The sequence below is a fragment of the Microtus pennsylvanicus genome, unplaced genomic scaffold (genome assembly GCF_037038515.1).
Source record: "Microtus pennsylvanicus isolate mMicPen1 unplaced genomic scaffold, mMicPen1.hap1 Scaffold_48, whole genome shotgun sequence".
NCBI lineage: Eukaryota > Metazoa > Chordata > Mammalia > Rodentia > Cricetidae > Microtus > Microtus pennsylvanicus.
The window spans coordinates 229,977-250,091 of NW_027460982.1; the positions used below are offsets into that span (position 1 = coordinate 229,977).

The 20,115-nt window shown below is 47.2% G+C and overlaps 1 protein-coding gene across 1 annotated transcript; it reads left to right on the forward strand.

Moving 5' to 3' along the window:
- Positions 1 to 4,838: 4,838 nt before the first annotated feature.
- LOC142842285 (fibroblast growth factor receptor 3-like) lies at positions 4,839 to 18,606 on the forward strand. The gene is given in 19 exon segments (XM_075959108.1): positions 4,839 to 4,941; positions 8,865 to 9,134; positions 9,429 to 9,482; positions 12,393 to 12,562; positions 13,089 to 13,212; positions 13,292 to 13,482; positions 15,256 to 15,400; positions 15,884 to 16,035; positions 16,326 to 16,531; positions 16,754 to 16,815; positions 16,818 to 16,868; positions 16,944 to 17,054; positions 17,133 to 17,320; positions 17,438 to 17,560; positions 17,641 to 17,711; positions 17,909 to 18,046; positions 18,192 to 18,297; positions 18,465 to 18,544; positions 18,546 to 18,606. Coding segments are annotated over 19 exon segments (2,406 nt in total).
- The last annotated feature ends 1,509 nt before the right edge of the window (positions 18,607 to 20,115 follow it).

The following is a 20,115-nucleotide window of genomic DNA, read 5'->3' on the forward strand; positions in this document are numbered from 1 at the left end:
AGATACTTGGGGTAAGCTGACCACCCAGATGAAGACCATCTAAGAGGCATCCTTGACCTCCTTCACTAGTCAGACAGGTTCATCCTCGTAGTGTTGTGGACTATTCTAGGTCATATTTTTCTTTTTTCTTTTTCTTTTGCCTTTCTGAGATGGGGTTTCTCTATGGAGCCCTGGCTGTCCTGGAGCTCACCCTGTAGATCAGGCTGGCCTCAAACTCACAGAGTATCACCTGCCTTTGCCTCCTGTGAACTGGGATTAAATTCATGGGCCACATCCCACTATGGCATGTGTGTGTGTGAGTGCATGTGTGTGGAGGTCAGGAGACAACTGGAGTCAGTTTTTCCTTCTGCCGTGAGGGTTCTGAGGACTGAACTCAGGTCATCAGACTTAGTGGCAAGCACCTTTATTTACTGACCCATCTATCTGCTCAGTCCCGTGTTCATGTACAGACATTCACATTGATTTTTCTCTTCTTTGTCTATTTTAGAAGATTTGGGGATCCCTTCTGTGTGACTAAGAAGTTAAGCTGGTTATGCCTTAACCTGTCTTCTCCTTCCTGAGTCTTGAACTTGTATGCTAGCGACGTTTATTTACTTGAAAAAAAATTCTCTATATTGGGTCAAGCCTAGAATCCCAGTATTTGGCAGGCTGAGAGAGGAGGATCATTCTGGAGCCAGCCTGGGCCAGAGTGAGATCCTGTCTCAAACAATAAAAAAGGCCTGGAGACTTAGCTCAGCAGATAAGAACACTGGCTTCTCTTCCAGAGGACCCAGGTTCAATTCCCAGCACACATATGGCTGCTCAAAACTGTCTGTAATTCCAGTTTCAGGGAATCCAACACCTTTACCCAAACGTTTATGCAGGCAAAACACAAATGCACATTAAATATAAGTAAATAAATTATTAAAAACATCGATAACAACAAAAATCTCTGGAAGTACCCAGAAAGAAATGACAATAGATTTGCAGGGATTTCTGGGCAGTTTAAGGTGGTATGGGAGAGAAATTTGATCATCTGATCCACAATTTTCAATGGTTTATTTATTTATTTGTTTTTGTCATTGTTAGAATTTTACTGATTTGGGCAGTTTGGTAATTTTTATTTATTTATTGGAGGGGTGTGTCCTGGAGGACAAAGAACAACTTGCTGGAGTTTGTTCTTTCCTTTTATCATGAATGTTCTGAGGACCAAACTCAGGTTGTCAGGCTACAAGCACCTTTACTTGCAGAGCCTTATTGCCATCCCAGTCCCATTTTTTTTTGTTTCAACTATTTTGTAAAGATTTGTTGTTTTACTTCACATGTATGGGTGTGTCACTGTATGTATGTATATATGTTCACTGCATGTGAATAGAGCAGATGGTTTGACATCCTTAACCACCACGGAAACAAAAACTGTAACTACCTGGAGGTTTCATCTTATACCATCCATAATGGCCCAGATGAAAGAAAGAAATGATAGCGCATGCCTCTGAGGATGTGGGGAAAGAGGAACACTTATTCATTGCTGGTGGGAGTGTAAACTGGTACAGCCACTACTGAATCAGTGAGGAGGCTTCTCAGGGTTGAAAATAGATATACCTCTGAATCCAGCTCTACAACTCTTGGACATACATACAAAGAGCCTCACCTGCATCAGCACACCAATGTTCACTGCTTTTCTCTCCAGAAAGTGGAAACAGTTTAGATGTCTATCAAGAGAGGAAGGGATAATGGAAATATAATCCATTTATACAATGGGATATTATTCAGCTGTGAAAACAAAATGTAATTATAAAATTTGCAGGTAAATAATGGATTGAAAAAAATCCTACTAAGTGAGGTGACCAAGACCAAAACAGACAAACAATGTGTTTTTTCCCACTTTATACATGGATGCTATCTTTAAATGTGTTTCATTTAGGATATAAACAGAGGCCAGGTATCTATGAAGGGGTTGGTAGGGTACGGGCTCTTAAAAAAACAGAAAATTGAATAAAGTGTAGTAATATGGGCGGTGCGGGGCTGCGACCCCAAAACCCCAGCCGCCTGCCCTGCCCGGCTAGCTTATGCCCCAAATAATTACACGGACACTGTATTCTTTTAAACACTGCTCTGGCCCATTTCTAACCATCTGTGTAGCGCCCCTAGGTGCGCTTACCGGGAAGATTCTAGCCTAAGTCCATCCTGGGTCAGAGCTTCATAGCGTGCGTCTTCCCTGGAGCAGGTAGCATGGCGTCTCTCTCGCGTCTGCTCCGGAGAGGAGAGCTGTCGAGTCTGACCTCACTTCCTCTTCCTCCCGGCATTCTGTTCTGTTTACTCCACCCACCTAAGGGTGGGCCTATCCAATGGGCCTAGCAGTTTCTTTATTGCTTAGCCAATGAAATCAACAGATTGATATATGACACTCCCACATCACTTCCCCTTTTTCTGTTTAAACAAAAAAAGGAAGGCTTTAACCTTAACATAGCGAAATTACATATAACAAAAGTTATCAAGTAAAAGTTACATCAGAAACATTTATACATATAACAAAATTGACAGTAAATCTCTATCAATAAAGCAAAATCTATACTAATGCAAATTATTCATATCTATATCAGTGTTACAACAGGATAAGGGAAGATTCAATGGAGGAGGTAGGTGGGTGGGCAAAGTAAAGGAAGGTATATGGGAAGTGTGGTCATTTGAATAAGAATGGCCCCCATAGGCTAATATAATTTTATATTTGACATCAGGAAGTGGCATTTTTGAAAGGATTAGGAGGTATAGTCTTATTGGAGTAGGTGCAGCTTTGTTAGAGGAAGTGTGTCACTGGGGGTCCAGACCCAGTGACTCTCTATTCCTGCTCCATGCTGGTGTAGATGTAGAACTTTCAGCTCCTCCAGCACCATGTCTGCCTGCATGCCACCATGCTTCCCACCATACTGATAATGGACTAAGCCTCTGAAAGTGTAAGCAAGCTGCAATTAAATGCTTTCTTTTATAAGAGTTGTTATGGTTATGGTGTCTTTATACAGCAATAGAATATTGACTAAAACAGCAAGGTGGAAAAGCTCTATTGATAACTGGAACTCTAGAAGTTTCCTGAAATATGCACATATATAAAATGTTTAAAGATGGTTACTATGTGATGGGGAAGACAGTACTTCCAGTTAGATATCATATGCTATAAAATCAAATTTCCAGGACTAGGAATATGCTACACCTTATTGAGTTGTTCCTAAAGAAGTCACATAGTACACCACCCAAATATCATATTTTATTACTTATGCTGTTGTTAAACTTTTACAACTTGACAGTAAGGCCTAATTTCTAAAGATACTGTTCACTTAAGTCTCCATTTGCTTATGTCATCAAACGTGAATAAATTGAGAATTTGAACTAGAGACATCAGTACTACTGACTAGTGAGGGTTCTGTTAGGAGCTATCACAACTGCCGACTTCATATTCTCCTGGCCACACAGGACCTAGTTTTAACAGCCTTTTGCATGAGGGGTAAGAAATCAGCAGCCTGTGTTGAAGGCTGTCTACAGCCTTCTGTGTGCAAATGCTGAGCCCACCTGCCTGACCCCCACGCTGGCTACTCTAAAATCAGAAATTGGGTCTGTTTACTCATGTAGTGGTTAAAAACTAGCTCCATTTCAAACTGAGTGTCAAACTAAGTTGTGTGAAGAAAGAAAAACATTGGAGTCTCAGCCTAAGGATTATTAACCACAGGATGTCTGGACTACAACCCTAAGTCATGACCCTCAGCATTTGAGTCTCAATAGCAATCTAAAGGGAAGACTGATCCCAGAGCCACCTGGATCATTTCTCAAAATTGTTCCATACTGTATAATTGTTATTTTAAAATATTAGCCAGATGCTCATTCTGCTTCTGTAATCTCACTTATCCTTGCTTGCTCTAAAAAACAAGAACAGGATAATTTCTCACATAGCAAAAATACCCCAGGAGTAAAGACAATTGAGGTTTGTGCCTTTAAAAACTCCATCAAGCCATCCCCTTTTGTAGCAGCTCTCAGGTAGTCAAAGAAGATGCTTGTGGCAATGTTACTATAAATAAACTTGCATTGTTTTTCAGTCTTTTAACTTAAAGGAAGTTTTGTCTGCTGGTCTCCCTCTGCAGCACGTGTCTGCTGGTCTCACTGAGGGTCACACATGGATGATGGGTGCAAGGGCCAACTGTCCGAGGGTGACAGAGCAAGACTGCCATAAGTGATACCTGGAGGGCCAGGGGACTGCAGAGGAATAGAGAGACCCTAGAGGGCATGATTCTGCTGTGGCAAGGGATAATGGTCCCTGGGGCCTTGATTGCTTGTTTTGCATGTGTCTGAAGAGTAACAACTTGTTTACTTCTCAGGAAGGCCAGTCCCTGTGGGTCTGGAGGGGGAAAACCTTTTCAAAAAGAATACAATGAAACATTTAGTTAGAAGTCTCCCAAAGCCTGCTTAACAAACATCCTAGAAAACTGCTGAGAGGGTTTAAGAGTAAATGGATCCAAAACATCATAATTAAATTTACCTTAATTTTACCAGTTGTAGTCAAAAGAAAAAATAAAACTTTGAGAAAATATAGTGGAGAGCTCTGTCTCTGTGGAGGGAATGAAAAGAGAGGGACCACAGAAGGTAGAATGGTCTGGTTTCCTTTTTCAGGTACTTGAGGCCCTCCTGTCTTCCTCATCCCCTTCCCCCACCCCCTAGACCCCTCCCACCACACCTGCTCAGATAAACTTGCTGGTCTCCTCCCACAGACTCTCCAGAGTGGATCTACCCACACTGGACCAGAAGTTACGCGTTGGGGATGTAACACCCTCATATGAGCCTTGTGCATGAGGATGCCACTGCCATCTCCAGCCATGGGAGTCCTGGCTTGCTTGCTAGTGCTATGCATAGTGGTTGGGACCAGAGCTGCCTCCCAACCTCCTAGCACAGAGCAGAGACTTGTGAGGAAACTACCAGGTATGGACTGACTCAATGTGCCTGGCTGCAGGGTGGGATACATGTGGGATGATGATGGTGGCCGTCAGAAGCTTTGGGAATGGCAGATAGCCCCTGAGTGAGTAGGGGATGTCAGGTTGAGTAGCACCATGGGGAGCAGTGAGTTCGGTTCTTCTCCCGAATCTATAGATTGCTATGTGTCAGTGTATGAGGTATCTTTTTTTTTTGTGGTTTTTCGAGACAGGGTTTCTCTGTGGTTTTGGAGCCTGTCCTGTAACTAGCTCTTGTAGACCAGGCTGGTCTCGAACTCACAGAGATCCGCCTGCCTCTGCCTCCCGAGTGCTGGGATTAAAGGCGTGCGCCACCACCGCCCAGCTTGTATGAGGTATCTTGAGTCTCAGGATCACTACCCAAGTGTAAGGCACCCAATAGAATGGATCACTGTGACAGGGAGCCTCAGACTTCTCAGCTTAAACAGTCAGAGTGCCACTTGCTGGGTTTCCATGATTCCCATTGTTGACAAAAACTGCCTGTTGTTGGTTTCTAGCTCCATTTCGAACTGAGGACAGTTCTTGCTCATCTTAAGCCAAAATGAAGGCTAGAGTTTGGGGGTAGGCAGGAGGACTCCAGCCAAAGCTCAGCTTTTGTCACCCAGTGTCTCACATGATATGTTGAGAGCTTCAGGTCTTCCACTCCTCTCTTTGCCGGTAGGTGTTTTGCGGGGTGCTCTTTCAGAGGCATACCTCTGTAGACCACACTCTGGGAGGTGAGGGGCACTTGTCCCAGGATCGCAGCTCAGCTAAACAGACTGGCTGGCCAGCAAAGTCTGATGGGACACTGAATTCCATCAAACAAAGCCAGAGTCTGAGGCTTTACCTCCCCGAGGTAAATATGTGTACTGGCTCTTCCTAACCTCTGCCCACTGTGCCTGGGTATGGTGTGGCAATGCAGGCCAATGGCCTGATGGTGCCGCACAGTACACGGTGAGCTGTTTCCCCACTGGAGCAGATGTCCCAACAGTCACTCCTTTAAACCTTGGCTTTTGTACCCTGGTGGCACAGCTCGGCCTCCTCTCCTCCACCCAGTTGACCGCAGCTCAGCTCAGCCTCCTAGGAAGGTGCAGGTGGGGGCAAGTACCTCAAGTACCTTTCTAACTCAGCAGCTGGGCTCTCCTGGAACTTTTTCCTTTTTTTTCCTGAGACAGCTGTGGAGCCTATCTTGAAGCTAGCTCTTTTAGATCAAGTTTGGCTTGAACTCACAAAAATTTACCTGCCTCTGCCTCCCAAGTTCTGGGATTAAAGGCATGAGCCACCACTGCCTGGCCTGGAACTTTTTTTTGGTGAATGGAAGTGGACTGGAAGGTTGAGTGTGCATGCCATTCAGCTGGTATGACAGCAGTTGTCAGGAAATCAGCACTCTCTTTGAGCCTCGGCTTGCATATTAGTGCTTCCTTCCCCAGGAGCCAAATGGCCAGTGACAGAAACCATATCAATTTTAGGAGAAGATATTATTCCCTGTGTCTGATGTCAGTGATCTTAGGTCCAGAGGAAAGCATGAACCCTCTCTGTGCTCCAGGCAATGAAGGTGGATTGGTGAAAATGCAGCAGCCCTGCCCCACCCAGGGAGTTTACAAGCCAATAAACTTCATCCTATTCCTTAACTAGATGGGCCTGGCAATGAAAACACAAAGACATGGCTGACTCTCTCTGGAACATAAATCACCAAGCAGGAGCTGGCTGGACCTAAGAGTTCTGGAGCAGGGCTAGGCCCCAATCACACTGGCCACCCCTGGTAGGCAGGGCAATCTGGGTTCTGGGTTCTCAATAGGGGTAGAGAGTAGCCTACAGTGGTTTTCAAGTATCCTAATTAATTTTCCATTAATACAGTTCCTCATGTTATGGTAACCTCTGACCATCAAATTATTTTTATTGCTACTTCTTAACTGTAATTTTGCTAGTGTTATGAATTGTAATCTAAAATATCTGTGTTTTCGAAGGTCTCAAGGCTGATGGGGGTGTGAGGGCTCCATTAGACCATGATCTGATACTCTCTCCTCAGCATATACCATATACTGTGTTGTCTCAAGCCACATCCCACACTGTGTTTCCCTTATTACCTGCGGAACTCACAACACAAGCTCCTATAGGCCCTGTGACACTGGAATGGGATCACAGTGTTGGATTTGCTGTTGCCTGAGCCCAAATGTATCTGGGCTGTGCTGGCTCCTAGTGGACAGGATAGGTAGATAGATCAAATGTCAGCTCAGCTGATTCAGGGCCATTTCCCTTCCCCACCTCATACATCCAGGCATTTGTCTCTCCATCCTGTGGAATGCTGTGTCTTTCCCCAGTCACTCTCCTGATGAGAGTACTTGTGTGAATAGCTTGACCTTTTGTCTTGCCCAGACTAAATCACAACTGTTTTGGGTAATGGTTGCCCTGAGGCCACTGACTAGACAGTTCTTGGTCTTCTTTGGTGCCTCAGGAAGCTTCCAGCGTTGGATTGCCTCCATAGGACATGGCAGCAGGAGAATTAGAGGTCAGGATAGAAGATTCCTTACTGTGAGGCCCACTCAGGGACAAACAAAATCTGTCTGGCTCCATGGGACACAAGCTTCGTGGATACTTTTGAGGACAGTCTCTCCGGCTGTTGGAATCTTGGTGGGATGACTCTGGGATGGGCAGAACTGGTACTGGTTTAGTTTGAATGGACATTTGGGCATTGAATGTAGGCTATGCATCTGCAGAATGGCAAGTGACATGTTAACCAGTCCATCTGAATCTAAGGAAGGAGGTCTGACCAGCAGGACTACCTGCCCCTGTCCTGGAGCCCGAGCCCATCTGTGCCTGTGATGGTCATTGTTAGGTCCTAGCAGGGAAATCTGGGTGTGATAACCAGCTGGTGGTGTGTCCCTAGGTGTGAGGCCTTTGGGTCTCCTCATGAGCTGGGCACCATCTGGGTAGGGGAGAAGTGTATGGCTACCTGTGTCTAACCACCCAAGAACTCCAGTTTCTTAACTCTCAGGATGGGTGGCTGTCTCCACTTGACTGTGATTCTAGCTCCAGTTGGCTCACATCCCCTAGCCAAACCATGGTACTCATTTGTGAAATGGGAACCCCAGGTGTAGGAGTTTAAAGCTTCAGACATTCCAGGCAGGTGCTGTACCATAGAGCTTCCCCCAACCTTCTTGACATTTTCAGATCTTTCAGCTACTAGGAGTGCTGCTGTGTGTCAGGGCACACAGATGTGAGTCCATTCCACCTTGATTAGAGGTCAGAGAGTTTGGGCTTGTTTTGCTTTTTCAAAGTTGTTGACAACAAGTGACTACAAAACAAGTGGTCCTGACCTAGAGTGGTTAATTGGTATTTTAAGTACAGAGGTGTATCAGCTTCATCTTGACCAAAGATCAGAGGTGCTCTGTTTATTTGTTTTACCTTGTTGATGAAGTCTGTTGTCTCCTCCTTTACCTCTTTGGAGTGGGGTATGAAAAGATATATGGAAAATAAAGGGGTGGCTCAGTATTCACTAAATTTCCCTCCTGATGCAGTTCTGTGTTTTATCTTTTATTTCTCTCTCATCTCTGTTTCTCTTTGCTTAATAATTCTAATCATCACGCTCCTACCCTCTAATGTGTGAATCCAATCTAGGCTGGTCCTAAGCAGCTGTGTCTCTTCCATATCATCCCTGGAAGACAGCTTCCTCCTCCAGGACAGAGACAGAAACCTTAACACACACCACTAACAGAGTTGAGGTACTGACACCCCTGGGCTCTTACTAAAATAGTCTGCCTACTCCTGGTTTGAACATTGTCTGGCAGAACCCCAAGCCCCAGGAGCATGCCTCTCACTTGCCTGCCATAGCTTTGCTAGTTTGCAAAGCAAAGTATGGGCCTTCAGCATGCTACTTTGAAGAATCTGTTTCACAGCTTTCCATTTCATCCACAGAGGCCCCAGGCCCTGGGCCTAACCAGCAAGAGCAAGTGGTCTTTGGCTGCGGGGACACCATGGAGCTGTTCTGCTCTGTGCCTAGAGGTGCCGGCACAGGCTGCACTGTCTGGTCTAAGGATGACACAGAGCTGATAGCTTCCCACCGCATCCTGGTGGGGCCCCAGAGGTTACAAGTGCTGAACATCTCCCATGACGATGCCGGGGTCTACATGTGCCAGCAGCAGCTCACTCAGGATGTCCTGTGCCGCTTCACTGTGCATGTGACAGGTAAGTTCTTGGTGGCTGGGGCTGACAACTGTGTTGAGCAGCTGCATAGCTAGGGAGGTCAGGGCAGTCCAAGGCAGCATGGTTCCAGTATCCCTGGCTCAAGAGTGTTGCTGGCTTAGTTCCCCACATCACAGGGGGGTGCCCCCAATTCTGTGCTATTTGAATGAATGGCCTTGCAAAGGCAGGGAGCAGTGATCCCTAAAGATGGAGAGCAGTGTACTCTCAAAATAGGGAGCAGCAGGTCTCTGGATGTAGGAGTGTCACAGGACCACTGCTTGCTTATAACTATTGCAGATGCTCCATCCTCAGGAGATGAAGAAGATGGTGAGAACGTGGCTGAAGACATAGGTAAGATCAGAGCCTAGGCACACTGACCTGGTCAGTATCAGGCTGCTTCCTTCCTGTAGTCTTGTTGTTTAGGGGCACTGCTACAGGTAGACAGTGCCCCAGGGGCAGTGAGGAGGCAGGGCTACTCTGCAGGGATTTTGGTAAGTTCTGGTGGGAAGGAATATGAGTAAACCAGGCAAGGAGCTCAGGTTGCCACTGACGAGGACATAGATCCAGGGATTCATGTTGTCTGGGTTTCTTTCCTGCCTGGTTCCCACAATCATTAAGTCCCAAAGAAATCAAACAGAGGTCTACATTAGTTATAAATTGATTGGCCCATTAGCTCAGGCTTCTTATTAACTCATAACTTATATTAGTCCATTATTCTTATCTGTGTTAGCTACATGGCTCAGTACCATTTACAGAGAGGCATTCACATCTTGCTTCTTCTGTGGCAGGGCCAGGATGGCAGAAAGAGCTTTCCACTTCCCAGAATTCTGTTCTCATTGACCCACCTCTACTTCCTGTCCAGTTGTCCTGCCTATACTTCCTTCCTGGCTACTGGCCAATCAGCATTTTATTAAAATACAAGTGACAGGGTAGAAACCATTGTCTGACAGCAGATTCACAGACCTAGTGGCTGTTGCTGCAGACCAGCAGGAGGGGAGCAGTGCCATGCTGAGGCATACATTGTAAAGGGGGCATCATAGATTTGGTGTGAGTATATGAGGGCACATGGCAGTGCCCATGGTATGGCCTAGAACCATTGTGGGAGAGAGAGAGAGAGAGAAAGAGAGAGAGAGAGAGAGAGAGAGAGAGAGAGAGAGAGAGAGAGAGAGAGAGAGAGGGAGAGGTACCATCTGTAGTACAACGTGTACTATTATACTGCACCTGTATTGTGGAGCCTGCACTAAAGGACCATCCATGAGCCAGGCAAGAACCTGAAGATTTAAACACACAAAGACACACAGAGACATGGGTCATCCTTGAAACAAGAATGTCCTTTTATTGTGTACCAGAACCACTTATATATGGCTCATTAACTGATAGCCATGCCCCAGGCAAACCCACCAGAAACCACTCTCCTTCCATCAGGAACTCCTGAGGGTCTCATGCTCAGAGCAGCTACAAACACAGTAAAAACAAGTTGTTTTGCTCAGACAGAGCAGCTGCAAGCATAACAAGTTGTTTACAGGAAATTCAGGGTCTGGGCAGAGAGAGAGAGAGAGAGAGAGAGAGAGAGAGAGAGAGAGAGAGAGAGAGAGGGAGAGAGGGAGAGAGGGAGAGGGAGGGAGAACATCATGGGTCCAGACATCTTATGCGGAGTGGTTATGACTCTGAGACTAGGTTGGTGTTAACTGAGTCCTCAGACCACCTAGAACCTTCTGGGGTAGAGTGCACAAGGGTCTGAGAGGAATCAGAGAGACAAACTTAATGAGAAAACAGGGTAATGAGTCTTATGAGTGTGTGCGGGTGAAGAGAGCAGGTATAGGGACTTGTTTGAGGTTTCACAACCCTCATAAAAATGGACTTAGATTCTAGGACTGAAGCCAAAAAAAGGTAGTAGTCCTGAGAAGTGGGTCAGTTTATCATTCTCCCTTTCAACTTTGGCTATCAGGTTGTTCAAAGCAGAATTTCTAACCCAGTTGGTCTCTAGCTTCTGCCCCAACAATTACCAATGTGTTTGTAATTTCCTGTTTTCTTCTGTCATCCTGGACTTCCCAGGTTGTATTTAGTGTTTTTGCACCATAAACACTTAGGTAAGGTGCCTGAAGGGTCACTTTCTTGACCTTACCTGGCATTGGGCACCATAAAGTTGCTGTAGTCTCCCATTGTGGCACTCTTCTCTCAAGCCTACTGGCCAAATTTGGAGCCTGGGTGGGCAATTCAGAGCTAGGAGGGACACCTCTCCAGTGTCTGCACACTTTTCTCCTATTTCACATGTCAGTTCCTCCTCCCAGAGATGCATAGGGCCCTCTGATTGAGTCACTGTGGAAGACCCTGCCCCGGCCTTTGTTCTCTGTTTTGGAAATTTGTTGCCTCCCTCAGCTTCCTCATGAGTCCAAACATATGGCATCCTGTTGCTGGTTGTTTTTGTTCTACTCTTTGGGAGCCCACCGCCCAGCTCCCAAATAAACACACGGACACATATTACTTATGATTGTATGACCTTGACGTGGCTTATTTCTAGCCAACTTTTCTTAACTTACATTATCCCATCTACACTTTGCTTCTGGGGTTTTATCTTTATTCTATATACCTTTCTTCTTACTTTGTGGCTTACTGTGTAGCTGGGTGACTGGGTCTTTGCATCCTCCTCTTTCTTTTCTTGTTCCTTCTTAAACTTTCTCCTTCTCTTTATCCTCTCTGCCTGCGAGCCCTGCCTATATCCCTCTCTTGCCCTGGTCATTTAGCTCTTTATTAGACCAGACAGAGTAACACAGCTTCACCAAGCTAAGCAAATACAACATAAAAAAGTGAAACACATCTTTGCGTCATGAAACAATTGTTCCACAACATATAAAGATGTAACACATCTTAAATTGATAGTCCACCACAGCATCCTCCACCCACCCAAGAGGAAGGAGGGAATTCAGTGGAGGGGAAGCATGACCTGAAGGGTACCTGCCTTCACTGGGCACTATACAGGCTGACTCAGGTTTGGTGTACTGGTGGAATGACCTGGCCTAGTTGCTTCCCAGGATCTACATCCTACTGGGTTCTACTTCCTGGGTCCCTATACCTGTGAGCCTGCCTCAGATGGAGAGAAGAGAATACAAGACTGAGAGTGGGACAGCTGTGGATGCAGTGTTCAGACAAAGCAAAGGAGTCTCAATACAGATGAGGGATGAAGCTTGAGGGTGTGCTGGCAGGGGAGCTTTGCAAGGGTGTACTGATCATGCTGTTATTTATGAGCATTTCTGCCATCAGGGGCCCCTTACTGGACTCTGCCAGACCGTATGGATATGAAATTGCTGGCTGTGCCAGCCACCAGCACGGTACGCTTCCACTGTGCAGCTGCTGGCAACCCCACCCCCTCCATCTCCTGGCTGAAGAATGGCAAGGAATTCCGAGGGGAGCATCGCATGGGGGGCATCAAGGTAAGTCTGGAAAAGGGGCACAGATAGGTAGGGCCTGGATTCAGAGGGTATAGCCCATATCATTTGTCATAGACCAGCCTCGACAAAAATACCTCTTGCCAGGGTAGGGGCATGAGATTTTAGAAATGGAAGTAAAGTGAAAAGTAATAAAACTGAAACCATAGAAAAGTACCAGGAGGGCATTCCAGTGAATACTGAAATTTTCCCTGTTTAGTTTTCCTTATATGTTTATATCCAAATACAAAAGGAGAAGAAGGCAACAAAAGTCTTCCTTAACTTGATACGAACTACAGGTACAACAGTTAATTACTTTAACATTTTGAGGTATCAAGTCATTAGCTTTTTGTTGTTTAAGTAGCGAAGCCACTCTAGACCAAGTATCCTGAAAGCAGTCACTTCCTAGGTAACCTTATATTACAAAATAAAGAGCAGAAGTATGTTTGCATAGCCTAACTATCTGTCAGGATGAAAACAGGTTCACATTTTTGGGCATCCACAGTCACTCACCTACTAATTTTACCTGCAGCTTAGGCACCGGCACTGGAGCCTGGTCATGGAAAGTGTGGTGCCTTCTGATAGTGGCTACTATACCTGCGTGGTTCAGAACAAGTTTGGGAGCATCCAGCAGACTTACACACTGGATGTACTGGGTAAGAGCCAGGCTGGGTGACTAAAGCAGGTCAGCCTCAGGCCATTGGACCCACTGCACCGACTGTCTGTGTCTTACAGAGCGCTTCCCACATCGGCCCATTTTGCAGGCTGGGCTGCCAGAAAACCAGACAGCCACCCTAGGAAGTGATGTAGAGTTCCACTGCAAGGTGTACAGTGATGCCCAACCACACATCCAGTGGCTGAAGCATGTTGAGGTGAATGGCAGCAAGACAGGCCCGGATGGCAAGCCCTATGTCATCGTACTCAAGGTGGGCTCTGTTGTTGGCATCTGGTTGGGTGGATGGGTTAGCTGGAAGTGCCTTGCCCTGGTCCTTAAGTCCCTCTTCAGCTGAGGAATACCTTGGGACTGGGACCCACGTGTTGGGGTTTCTGGGAAGGGGCACCTGAGTCTCAGAACTGATCACCTGTTCTGAGCTCCAGGCAGGCTTTGTGTTACTTGTGCCCTCCCGTAGGACTTGTTTCTCTGTTTGCTCTGAGGCTTGGGCCTACAGAAGGCTTCTCTGGGTGATAGCTGTGGTGGCTCAGGGGGATGTCTGCTGTACTAGTACCCTCTGACATCAGAGTACTGGCTGTCTACTCTCCAGCTGCCTTCACTGTAGCACTAGCTCCACCCTGCCTTGACGGACTCTTCCTGCCTCCCTCTGCCTGTAGCTTTGCTTCATAGCCTCAGGTGGGGGCCGAGAGAGAGAGAGAGAGAGAGAGAGAGAGAGAGAGAGAGAGAGAGTGTTGGGCTTTGCAACACAGGAAAGAGAGACTTGGAGGTCTGATGGAGAGAAGAACAGGTTTTGGCAGGAGTTGGTATCCTGGCTTTGAGAGAGACCACTAGGGCCATGTCCAGTGTAGCTCCCACTGTGGGTGTGTGGTTTCGTGAGCACAGGCTGATGTGATATGACCCTTGGGATGAAGATTTGAAGAGTATGGGTTCCCTTTCTCTCTCTCTCTCTCTCTCTCTCTCTCTCTCTCTCTCTCTCTTTCTCTCTCTATCTCTGTATGTGGTTTTCTCTCTTTGTCTGTGTTTCTCTCTGTGTGTGTGCTCTCTTTCTCTGTGTGTGTTTCTCTCTCTTTGTCTGTGTGTTTCTCTCTCTTTGTCTGTCTATGTGTTTCTCTCTCTCTCTCTCTCTCTCTCTCTCTCTCTCTCTCTCTCTCTCTCTCTGTGTGTGTGTGTGTGTGTGTGTGTGTGTGTGTGTAGGGAGAGTGGACATGAAGGAGGCCAGTCTTTGAAACCACTCCCATCACTGCCATTATGTGCCTCGCTTCAGGCAGCTTTCCAATGCTTCCTCCCCCAACCCATTCTTTGGCATCTCCGTTGCCCTGTCTTGTCCTCATTGTCTTCTAGAGATATCCTGGATCAGTGACAATCTGAAGGCAGATACACACCTTTATCTTTCAGTGTGTCAGAATGGGATGGGGCAAGTACATTTGTTGAGCCATCAATTTCATAAGCATGGCTGAGAAGGCATTTTGGTGGTATGTTCACAGTCCTCAAGTAGGTGATAACTGACCCACCTCTGACTCATCTTCTGTTTCTGATGCCTTGATAATACTGGTAGCTCCCAGCCAGCACTGACTTCCTATCTCCTTCAAAGCCCCTCAGGTCTGTGCTGTTCTCTTGCTTAGAAGTTTTCAGAACCTTCCAGGGGCTGAGCCCTGTGCTGCTTCAGAACATCGACTTTCCACCATTCTCTGGCTGACACTGATTTCCTCTGGTTTTCTCTCCATACATCTGTCTGCCCATCTTTTTTTTCTGTACTAACCCTGCATGTTGCTTCTTTGTGGTACCATGCTGCCCAAGTGCCCGATGCTTGCCTTGGGACAGGGAACTATCCACCAACAGAGGGACTGGTTTCAGGCTCCGTGCCTTGGTTCAGCATCCATTGCAGTGGTAGAGCTGTAGTTGTCAAGGTGGTAGCAGAGGCGGCATTTTCCTTGAAGCCTGTCTGATCATCTCCATGTGGACTGTGCTGTGGTACCCAAAGGGACGTGCTGGTGCTTGCCTATTGATTTCTGTTCTCTCTTTGTAGACATCAGGCATTAACACAAGCAACAAGGAGCTAGAAGTTCTGTCTTTGCGCAATATCACCTTTGAGGACTCAGGGGAGTACACCTGTCTGGCAGGCAATTATTTCGGATTTTCCCATCACTCTGCATGGCTGGAGGTACTGCCAGGTATTTGCTGCTGCTGCTGCTGCTGGTGCTGGTGCTCCATCTGCCCTCTTATGGTGCGAGCTCAGAACATAACAAAGCTGCCAGGGACAGGGACAGCAGGGTGCACTGTGACTTACTGCAGTCCATCCTGTGGTAACCACCCTGGCCTTGTGCTTGGTATGGGAGTGTCACCCTTCCTCATCTTGATCTTGCAAAGGCCTCCCCCACAATCCTCTAGTTGGATTTCCATAGTCTAGCCTTGAGGCTCTGGGATCTCCTGGGAGCCTTGGTGGTGGTGTGGATGCTTCTGGCTCTGCCAGGCTTCTCTCCTGAGTCTGGTCCCTGCTGACTCATAGATGTTTTGGACTACCAATGTGAGTTGGGGATGTAGGTCACCAAACTCTGAGTATCCCAGTAACTTTGCTCCCCAACAGGTACCTAGAGCTCAGGGCAATGGGAAGTCCCACAAGGCTGGATGAGGCATCAACATTTATGTCTTTGCAGCTGAGAGAGAGCTGGCAGAGAGTAGTGCGGCTGGCAGGTTATCTGCAGGCACCATCAGCTTCTGGGTGGGCTTCTCCATCTTAATCTTGACTGCAACTGTGACACTCTGCTACCTGCGTAGAGTCTCAAGAAAGAACCTGAGGTCTCCCAATGTTGACAATAGCTTCTGCTTCACACCTGAGCAACAGGTAACTTAAAGTAGATAACAAGTTTTGATCTCTCTGTTGTACCTTGAATCTCCTAAAGTCCCAGCCTTACCTGAGGCCTGCTTGGTACTCATTTCTCTGCAGTCAGATGAGCTGACCCTTCCCTATTCCTATTCTCCACATGGATCCCACATTACTCAAAACAACTTTGAGTCTTCAGTAACCACTGTTTGAGCATCCCTCTTCTTGGCCCTACATACTGCCTCACATGGACTTGACCTTGCTACTCCTGGAAGTTACACCACCTCAACCCTTTCCCAATGCCCAGCATCCATTGTCTGGCACCAACCTATCCCTAATGATCCAAGCAGGTGACCTCCATGAACTCTGATATACCCTTGGTCCACATCGTCCACCCAGTTTCAAGAGAACATACTGTAATGGCCAGTATTTCTGAGCTTGAGCTGCCAGCCGACCCAAAGTGGGAAATATCTAGAACTCGGTCAGTGCTGGTGGGGTTTTATGTATACTTGGAGGAGGTTCTGTGGCTGGGGGCTAGATGGCTACCAGGCAGAGGTCTGTTGGAGGTGGGGTCCGGGGTGAGACTTGGGTTACTCTGTCTTCATGAGCAAGAGCCCAATTGCCAGCTATGGATGCAGTGGCACAGGGCCATGAGGGCTGGGGGTCCTGGGCACATACTCACTGCCTCTGCTTCTTCGGACAGGCTGACACTTGGTAATTCTCTAGGAGAAGGCTGCTTTGGCCAGGTTTTTATGGCAGAGGCTTTAACATGGACAACACTGACAAGCCTGTCACTGTGGCTGTGAAAATGCTGAAAGGTGAGGAGGGAGAGAAGTAGCACAGGGCAGTGGGGGCTGCAGGGCCACCACCTGACATTCCCACTTTCAACACAGATGATGCCAATGACCAGGACTTGTTGGACCTGGTGTCTGAGATGGAGATGATGAAAGCTATTGGCAAGCACAAGAACATTATCAACCTGCTGGGGGCCTGCACACAGGGTGGTAAGTACAGCAGGTGGGTGGACAGTTAGATGGGGGCCCCTGAGTCACACAACATCTCCGAGGTATCTGTACTTCCAGGGCCATTGTATGTGCTGATGGAGTATGCCGCCAAGGGTAACCTCCGGGAGTTCCTGCGGGCACAAAGGCCCCTAAGCATGGAATACTATGGTGCCTCCAGGCTGCCAGAAAAACAGCTTACCCGCAAAGATCTAGTGTCCTGTGCCTATCAGGTGGCCAGAGGTATGGAGTACCTGGCTTCTCAGAAGGTGAGCAGAGCTGGGGCACAGGTGAGGTAGGGTCTTCCTGAGTGGAAGAGTGGATATCAAGCTTGCTTAGGCTAGGGAGGTGTCAGTTTAGCACAGGTTCCTTTCATGCCTCCTCAGTGTATTCACAGAGACTTGGCTGCCAGAAACGTGTTGGTGACTGAGGACAATGTGATGAAGATTGCAGATTTTGGCCTGGCCCGTGATGTGCACAATCTGGAATGCTACAAGAAGACCACATATGTGAGCCCCATTACAGGGTGGTTGGGGTGCTGTGCTCCACCAGGGAACACCTGACAGCCAACAACTCTCCCTCTGCCTAGGGCCGGCTACCTGTGAAGTGGATGGCACCAGAGTCGCTGTTTGACGGAGTCTACACCCACCAGAGTGATGTGTATGTGTCCTAACATAGGATGGGGATAGCAAGACCCAAGTCACACCTATCACAGCCTTTAGGCTGTAGACAACAGCATATCCCTGCCATGTCTCTCATCCACACACTCCTCCTTGCCCATTGGTAACCTGTCCTGTTGTAAAACTGTTACAGTAATTGACCAGGAATAACAGGCCTCTGCCCTCACTCCCATACAGGTGGTCCTTTGGAGTCCTGCTCTGGGAGATCTTTACACTGGGGGGCACACCATATCCCGGCATCCCAGTGGAAGAGCTTTTCAAACTATTGAAAGATGGCTACCGCATGCACAAGCCTGCCAACTGCACACATGACCTGTGAGCAAAGCATTCCTTGTGCACTCCTCTAACTAGTCCCTGGGAGTGGCTGGTTTCCTACCAGGGCTCCTGATAGGAGGCTGGTAGCCTTGGGTGAGGTAGGGATGGACAACAGGCCAAGAAACCACAGTCATATTTGCCACAGGTATGGGATCATGCGGGAATGTTGGCATGCAGTGCCTTCACAGAGGCCCACCTTCAAGCTTCTGGTAGAGGATTTAGATGGCATCCTCACTGTGACATCAACCCACGTAAGTACCACTCAGTCCTGCCCTCTCTGCCTTCTCTGATTCCTGGGCGGGATGCTCCTCCAAGTTCCAGTAATGGGGTTGGCCTTCAAGGGCCAGCCTGAACATAGATGGCCGTGGGATCAAGGGGATGCAAACTAACATAGTCCTATGACCTTTTCTACCAACAGGTATACCTGGACCTATCAGTGCCTTTTGAGCAGAGCTTGCCAGGTGATGAGGATACCAGGAGCCCCAGTTCCTTAGAGATAACTGTTCATCCACAACCTGCTACCCCCAACCCAACCCAGGAATTGGAGGCCTCAGACATGATGGGCCAAGAATCCCATAGACCAAGCCCCAGTTAATGTTTATGTATATAAAATGTATGGAGTATTTACAAGTTGTATTTGCTGTAGGGTTAACACTTCTTATGTGACACTTCCTCGTTTTATAGTATTGACTATTATGTTTCAAACGTAGTAAGAAAAAGCAGTGAACTTACTCTTGTTATTTTTTTGTACTGTTACTGAGCCCTTGACTTTGGTGGCTGTCTCTTGCCTATAAGCTAGCAGTGCCAGGACAGTGTCTCAGGGTAACTTTTCTTGGATCCTAGCATGTGGTTTGTCAGCCCACATTGGCAGAAGTAGTTTTGTTAATGCAAACAACTTACTTTCCAAAAAATAAAGAGATAACCAGTTCTGATTCACACCTGTGCCACTTACCTTCCATTCTGGCATCTGCACAGCCACATCCTCACTCTCTGTGGGGACTGGTTATGAGATTTGTCTCTGTGGGGGTAGAGATAGTAACTGGTGAGGAATCTTAGCTGTTGACTGGTCCCTAGTACAAAGTGCTGGATTCAGGCCCTAGGAGGACTAATTGTCTTACCTTTTCCTTCCCAGTGTGAGGGCAGCTGGGCTTGGACATGCTTGTCTGTGACCCAAACTACCTCTCAGAACATCAGGGTTACCAGTTTAGAAGTTCCAAAGAGAGGATTTAAGAGAGTTAGTGTCCATAGGAGGGTACCATGGGGGTGTGAAGGATGTACTCTGAGACTGCCTTACCAGAGGAGGGATCCTATGAGGACACAGGATGCTCAGATATATGTAGTAACTTCTGTGGGAAGGAAAGTAGGCAAAATCCCTGGTTTAAACAGTATACACTGATAGGGAATGCCTTTAATCCCAACACTTGGTCTATGAGACCAGTCTGGTCTACACAACAAGTTCTAGGACAACCAGATCTATGTAGGGAAGAAGCTGTAGGTCTGGATGTTTGTTGGTTCCCCCACAGCAACCAAACAAGGGGCACCAGACAGCTTCATACCAAGGACTCAGAGCCATGAAGATACCTGGTGACAGTGAACAGGCAGGAGGAAGTAGTTAAAGAGCCTGAGCCTCCTACTCCAATCTCCCCAAGTCCTATTGATGTTAGGTTCCTTCTACTGTGTCTAGTTTCCTCTGGTCGAGAGGAGTTTCTCTACCCAGATGCCTTGCCTTTTGGACATGGGTTGTGATAACGATAGTTGATTTTCTTGTTTGTTCTGAGTAGTACTGAGAATAGGCTGGTTCCCAGTCTGACACTCCTGCTTACTAACATTGGCCTGTGGCTGGCCATCATCCTGGGTTGGCTATGGAGGCTCAACTGGTTGTGTCTATCTTACCCTCAGTGGTTAAAGTACCTACTGTAGCAATTTGCCCAAAAGGCAATCTATAATCTGTGGGCATGTGGCATTTTCCAGATACCTAGGACTGCCTTGATTGTCTTCCACATATAACTTTGTACAGGGTCCCTAGTTGTTGTGATCTAGCTGCCCTCACTCCCCCTCCCCCGACCCAC